This window comes from Protobothrops mucrosquamatus, unplaced genomic scaffold (assembly GCF_001527695.2).
Source record: "Protobothrops mucrosquamatus isolate PMUCROS unplaced genomic scaffold, P.Mucros_1.0 scaffold320, whole genome shotgun sequence".
NCBI classification, from domain to species: domain Eukaryota; kingdom Metazoa; phylum Chordata; class Lepidosauria; order Squamata; family Viperidae; genus Protobothrops; species Protobothrops mucrosquamatus.
Window position 1 is genome coordinate 733,701 of NW_015386659.1, and position 7,488 is coordinate 741,188.

At 41.5% G+C, this 7,488-nt stretch overlaps 1 protein-coding gene across 1 annotated transcript in view; it reads left to right on the top strand.

Moving 5' to 3' along the window:
• The first annotated feature begins 6,930 nt into the window (after nt 1-6,930).
• The window catches only part of CENPC (centromere protein C), a 63,965-nt gene continuing 63,407 nt past the window's right edge, over nt 6,931-7,488 (top strand). The window contains exon 1 of the mRNA XM_015815163.1: nt 6,931-6,989. Within this exon, the coding sequence (XP_015670649.1) occupies nt 6,971-6,989 (19 nt within the window). The 5' untranslated portion in view covers nt 6,931-6,970. The remainder of the gene's footprint in view (nt 6,990-7,488) is intronic.

The following is a 7,488-nucleotide window of genomic DNA, read 5'->3' on the forward strand; positions in this document are numbered from 1 at the left end:
TTCCCCACATATAACTCTGAAAGTCAGTAAAGGTTTACATTCATAGTTCAAGGATGCCAGTTAGGCCGCCCAGAAGTTCTCTTTACCGCTGAGTTTCTCACAGGTGGTCTCTATCAAAGTCAACAGAGTTTTATCTGAAGTCTGGGCTTCAAGCCAAGTCTCTTTTAGGGAATAACAACTTGTAATACCAGACTTCACCATGAGATGTCACCGATGCCGTTTAAAACGTTTTAGGTCCCCCGTTTTTATAATAGTTTTTCAAAGTTTATTTCTTTTCTTTTTAGATAAAAATCAGCATATCCAGTAAAGTAGGAATAAGAAAACTTTTAGGAAAACTTTTTATTCCCCAAATTTTGAAAGTATATGCATCCAATTAGTTTAAAGTTATTTTTATAATTGCTTTGTTTCCCCTGGGTAGTCAGTCGCCGCTGTTCTTAGAGGGTGGGATAGGAATTCCTTTCCCTGTCTCCTCACAGGGGGGAAAATACTTAGGTCAGCTATTGCAGAAAAGATATTTAGAGTCTTAAAGAGAAGAGAAGATCTCACAGCTTCATCCGCGTTGCTTTAAAGGTGCTTGGTAATAATTTTGACTTCGGCTGTTAGCAGCTTAATGACGAGCCATATTGCTATGGCCAGTGTTTCCCCCACCGGTTTGGAGAGCTGCCCCAGATCAAGTGGAAGGGCTGCTGTCCTCCCGCGATCAGGCAGGGATCCCCTTCTCGTTCGTCGCCCCTACAGGGCGACTTTCGACCCTTTCCAGGGTCCCCCAGTGGGGTGAGTTCGCCTCCAGATGGCAAAGTGGAAGTCCATGAATAACTGCGTTTGTTAAGTTAGTAACATGGTTGTAAATTAATCTGGTATCAGAAGATTGTAAAAGGTATATCATATGACTGAGACACTGCAACCATCATAAATATGAGTCAATTGCCAATATCTGAATTTTGATCACGTGACCATGGAGATGCTTCAACATTCATAAGTGTGAAAAGCAGTCACAAGTCAGTTTTTTCAGTGCCATTGTAACTTTGAACAATGACTAAAAGAAGCTGTTAATTGAGGACTACCTATATTACAGTAAAAATATTTGTGAGGGCAGCTTTCAAGAATTTTTGTAAAAGTAGGTTTCCCCCATTAGCAGTTTTTGAAAATGTATATGTTATTTCAGCGGTGTATAGGATAATTGTACAGAAGGCAAAGAAGAGCTGTACTTTCCAAATGGCTATTGGGAAAAAAATCATTTCCCTTGTCAAAGAATTTTTGTCCAGGAAGGAGTTAGGATTCTTTCTCATAATTATTTAAGAGATACAACATTTATTATTTCCAAAGAAATCCTCCTTTTTGGGTCTGAGGCTACTGACAGCAGTAAAAGTTAAGTAACACTTATTTTATCTGTGCATATTTATATTTTTTCTAGAAACATCTTTCTACATCTGCCACTCTTGATCTTAAGGAATATATAAGAGGAGTCATGTGGGCTGGGGAAGAAACACAAGGATGTGATGTGGTACAGTTGAGTGGACGAGGGTGCATGATGGATCAGGATGTGCAAGAGGTGCCAAAAGGATTGAAGACGATGCATGAGAGTATGGTGTGGATTGGGAAGAGTGCACAGGGATGCAGATTGGGAAGAGGGTGCACGTCAAGAAGGATGTGTTAGAGGTGCTATGTACATCAGTGATGGTGTGCAGAGGTGCAGTGAAGGTAAGGGATGGTTTGTGGGGATGAAGGAGTGCTGGCATGAGTACAGAGATTTGCTAAAGATACTTTCCTTGCTGCAATAGTTCACTAAGGCAGATGATGTTTGATGGTGTTAAAAGTATCATCTCAGGATGGAAGTGTTCTGAGTAAAGCTACCTTTTGCAATTGACTGGTGGTGAATTTGTTAGTGCTGATGGTATTCAAGTGGTACTCCAGTTGTTGAGATTGCACCCAAGGAGTCTATAACTATTGGTACTACCTTTGCTTTCTTTTGCCAGGGTCATTCTATTTATATTTGCAGGTCGTTGTATTATTACCTTCTCCAGTTCCTTCTCTACTGTTCTGCTGTCTCCAATTACTACCACATGCTCTATCCAGATATTTTTGCCTTTCTTATTGACAGCTGTTAAGTGTGGGGTCTTATGTGGCAAGTCAGAATGGTACAACTAGACACTACTAGCTTGACATAGCCAGCTGGGGGTGGCCTTCTTGCTACTGTTATGTCCCCTCTGCCAACTCGCTGCTGCCATTTCTTTGCAGGATGGAAATTTGCTGTGGGGATAACTTGCTGCAGGCACTGGATGGAGACCTGGGTGAGTGAGTGGGGGTGTCAGAGGGCGGTGTCAAGGGGCAGGGTGCTGGATAGAAAGCCGGGTGGATGGGTGAGCAAATGGGGTGTCAGGGTGGCGGCGGTAGGTTGGCTTGGCCCAAACACCGAACCGGCAGTTTGGCTGCAGTGAGAGATGGAGCGGAGGGCAGAAATGCAGCAGCAGGTGGGGGCTTCCTAGTTTGACACCCCCTGCCATTGCCTCCGCATCTTGGGCTGTGCCAGATGGGAAGCGAGGGAGCAGGTTAACAGAAGGCAAAGTGGCGGCGTCACTGGGCAGGGCACTTTCAATTTTCACCCCCACACTACTGACATTGCCTTTGGCCTTGGCTCCCGACCAAATGGCAAATGAGCGGTTCAGCTGTGGTGGTATGCAGAGTAAATTTCTTTTAAAGGGCAGCCACTGCAACTTTGCAAATTTTTGCACAATTTTTTTTAAGTGCCCTGGCTCTGCATTTTAAATGCCGCCACAACTCTACAAGGAAAATTTTTTTGCAAAACAGTGGCGGTGAGGATTTAAAAGAAATTCAGACCTGCGGCACTTTAAAAAAACAATTGTGCAAAAAAAACATTGGACAGTTATGGTGGCAGTGCTTTAAAAGAAACCTGCCCTGCACACTACTACAACTGAACTGCCCATTCAACATCCAGTCTGAAGCCAAGGCCCAGAGGCAACAGTGGTAGTGAGGGAGTCAAAAATGGGACACTCTACCCTCTGTCAGCCTGCTCACTTGCTTCCCATCTGGCACAGCCCAAGGCGAGGAGGCAATGGCGGTGGTGTCAAAATAGGAAGCCCCTGCCTGTCGCTGCTTCCCTTCCTTCTGCTCCACCCCCCACTGCAGCCAAACTGCCAGTTTGGTGTTCAGGCTGAGCCAACCTACCACCACTGCCCTCTGACATTCCGCTCGCTTGCCAACCTGCCCAGCTCTCCAGCATCCTGCCCCTTGCCACCCTCCTCCGATAGTCCGCTCACCTGCTTGCCCTCCATCCGGCACACGCAGCAAGATATCCCCGCAGCAAATTTCCAGTGTTGAGATGTTTTGTGAAGAAATTGCAGCGAGTTGACCGAGGTGACTTGGGTGGAGGAAAGAAGGCTGCATCGAACTAGCGGCATCAGGTTGTCATAGCTTCTTTGCATAGGCAGCACTTATTCTATTGTGGTCTTCTCAATTCTGGCTTTGTATGCATTTGTCCTTAAGGCTTGGTCGTGTAGCCAGAATTTGTCTCTGTTCAACTTTCCTGCTCTTAGCCATTGCCAGGTCTTGTTATTATCTGCTTTTCCCACTATTTTTTTTAGTGTGCTGGCCATATACTTTTTGGTCTTCCAATACCTCAATTCTGTTCTTCTTTTGGTCTTTCTTGTAAGCTAGTTTAGTCTCTCCAGGGTTCAGTAGGCCTTGAAGACTATTAAAGAATATTTTTAAAAACCAGGAAAGGAATACAAGGTTAGGTTGAATGGGGCTGAATGAATAATGCGTTTGCTGGTTTTTTGCTAAGAAAGAATGATTGATGTATTTGGATTTTATCTTTTTTATATGTATGAACTGAGGTATGGGGAGAAGAGACATTATGATGTATTTAGAGATAGTGATAATTTATTAAAAGTATCCTTACTTATTGGAATGAGGGATAATTTTTTTCTTTTTCTTTTCTTTATTCTTTTTCATACTTTTTTCCTTTGATAATTTATGTTTATATTTTTGTAATTTGTATTGATCTTTGTGAGAGGACAGGCTGCCTATAAAATGGTCAGCATCTGTATTGCTGTTGTCATGTCTTCCTAGCCTGCACAGCAACTGTTGACTATTAAAACTAAGCAGAGAGGCAGCTTGATGGGGTAGTGTTGATATGTTAAAAAAAATAACAGAATAATAGAGTAGGAAGAGACCTTGGAGGTCTTCTAGTCCAACCCCCTGCTCAAGCAGGAAACCCTATACCAGAGGTCCCCAACCTTTTGGGCACCAGGGACCAGTTCCGTGGAGAAAGATTTTTCCACGGACCAGAGAGTGCATGGTTTTATGTGCTGCCTGCATCCCACGGATGGGGCTTTGCTTGTTTGTGCGGACCAGTTGCTGACATGCTGAGGCCCACTATTGGTCCACAGACCGGGGGTTGGGGAGCCCTGTCCTATACCATTTCAGACAAATGGTTGTCTAATCTCTTCTTAAAAACCTCCAATATTGGAGCACCCACAAGTCGTTCTATTGATTAATTGTTCTAACTGTCAGAAAATCTCTCCTTAGTTCTAGGTTGCTTCTCTCCTTGATTAGTTTCCATCCATTGCTTCTTGTCCTGCCTTCTGGTGCTTTGGAGAATAGGTTGACACCCTCTTCTTTGTGACAGCCCCTTAGATCAGGGGTATCAAACTGCCGGCCCACTGGCCGGATGCATCATGCGGAAACCGCACCCATCCCATTGCCGGCAATGGTAAAACTGTCCAGATATGTTGCGCGATGTCACGTGATATCGTGAGTTTGACATGTCTGCCTTAGATTATTGGAACACTGCTATCATGTCACCCCTAGTCCTTCTTTTCATTATACTAGACATACCCAATTCCTGCAACAGTTCTTCGTATGTTTTAGCATCCAGTCCCCTAATCAACTTGGTTGCTGCCCTAAAGATACTGAAATTTTCTGAAGCAGACTAAAGCAGATAGAAAAAAAATACTGTGTTGTAGCAGTAGGTCTCACAAGGAATAGTAGTTGGAGGAATAATAGGACGTATAAGTAAAAGTAGGAAATAATGGAGTAATGAGCAGTGATACTAGCCTTGGAGTGCTTGTGTTCTGTCCCAGCCTACACGAGTACTACTCAACCGCTTACTTGCAAGGAAAACCCCTTTTCATTGAACAAGGCAGGACTTTGTAAGAAAAAACACCTTTTATTTTGACACAGCTTTTATGGAACAAACTCCAACCCGTCCTTTAGCTGTTGAAACGAACAAGATCAGTCTCTGAGTTCTCAGCTGGAATGCTCAAGGTTCAAGTCACTCAAACACACAGAAATCTGACAATCCTGGTTAATGTCCAAGATCCTAAGGCAAGAAATCCAACAACAGGATGAAGCCGTAGCATGAAAAGTTGCCTTCGGCAACCAGCACCTCCCATACCTCTCCTCTTATAGTCTAGCCAGGGCATGGTTTGTGCATCCGGGACTGGCCCCAGCTGTTCCTCCTCGTCACTTAGTTCAGGCCCCCAAAACAGCTGTGTCTTTGCCTGAGCGTAAGTAGATGGGCCAGGCTCCATGTCTGGCTCTGAGTCTTCTTGCTCCTCAGAGCCTTCTGCAGACTCCAATGCGAACCCAGGCACCACCTCATCATCATCTGTTTCCTTGGATTCGGCTGCTGGATCTGCTGGCAGGCAAGGAATCACAACAGCTTGTGTGTATGTTGCCTAGGTATCTGTGTTTTGAAACCCACTGACTTGGGTATGCCTAAAAGAATCCATGAATGGTCTTATTCTTTTTATTTATAATTCTTAAAAAAATTATTTGAAAAAATGTATCTAGACTATTGTTTTGATATGTAGGGCTATCATAGAATTCTTTCTAGAATGACTTGTTTACAAAATATTTTAGCTGTTAAACATATCTAATAGGGCAGCTGCTCTGTAGCTAAATATTGGTTGGCTTTAATTCATAGGTAGGGTATGAGCCAGGATATTGAAGACCCAAGCTAACAAAATTGCCCTCATTTCTTCTAACTATAAAACATATGACCAGTTTGGGATGATAATGAATTTAAGCTAGGTCCATATGCCACAAATCCAGTTGAGTAGTGATATCTAGTAAATTGATAATAACATCAGTTGCCTTTGCATGTAACCCCTTACATTTAATAATTATAATAATCTTACAAATTCAATTGTTAATATTTTTAATTTTTTTCAGATCTTGTGCATCATGAAAATATGAATGACATCAGATAATTTTTTGAAATGTTTTCAGTTTGGCTTTCCTTCCTTCCTTTCTTCCTTCCTCCCTCCTTCCCTTTCTCTTTCCCTCCCTCCCTCCCTGATATGTTTGATTGAAGAAGCTATTTTATTCAGACTGAATTAAAAATATTTGTCTGAGATACTATTATGTGTACAGTAAATATGTGCAGATCTTCTATGGAAAGTATTTGTTTCTGAATATTATGCCCAGTGTCTGATTCATAGTAACACAAGCATATTCAATAACCTAGGATAAAAAAATTGTGAATGCCATATAATAATACTGGTAAAGCTTTCCTCTAATTAAATTGCTTCATGCTAGTTGTGGAATTTGTAGAGTTGAAATCCCACATCTTAGCTAAGTTTGAAAAACACTGGTTTAGAATAATACAGAACATTCTGGAGTAATTTGGGGGGAAAGCCATGAAGTAATGTCAGAGAAATAAGTTCAGCATTGCACTGTCCTCTTAGGACATAGGCTCTCTGATACCATTTTTGGACTTTATTTTTGTATTTGTCCTTTTAAAAGAAAAACAGCTTGGGAAGATAAACATTTATCAGTTCCATAAATGTAGAATATTATACTTGAAGATGTTATATCCCCTGATTTGTGGCTACATCAGATGGTATAATTTATTAATATAATAATTTAATCTGATCTAAACATTTTTTATTTCAGTGGCCCGCTTTGTAGTAATGAAATCTCTAGAGGAGAATGGAATCCATTTAATATGGATGATTCTGATTCAGGTAACTTGTCAAAGTTAATATTTATGTTCTGCTTCTTTTTCTGTGTAGGTTTGGATACTACTGTGGTTCACCCAAATTGTTAAGACATTGTGTGGTTTCATATGGGGTGTGATCTGTGCATTACTATTATATTGTGGGAAGTCAGCCCCCCCCATCCAGAAAGAAATATTTTTGGGAATATTAAAAAGCAGAATATTATATTTTTCCAAAGGATCTTAAAGCAGAAACCCCTCCCCCCAAGTCTCTGCCCCAAACAGAAACCAGGTCTGCTGAAATGCAGATGTGATAATCTTGTCAGAAAGATTAATGTTAATGTTAATGTTAATTTAATTTGTATACCGCCCTTCTCCCATAGGACTCAGGGCGGTTCACAGCATATTAAAAAACAAATACTATACACAAAATACAAAAATACAGAAATACAAAAATATAAACCCCAATAAAAGCCGAATTAAAAACCAAATATTGCCAGCTGTGTTTCCGATTAAAATTACTTTTA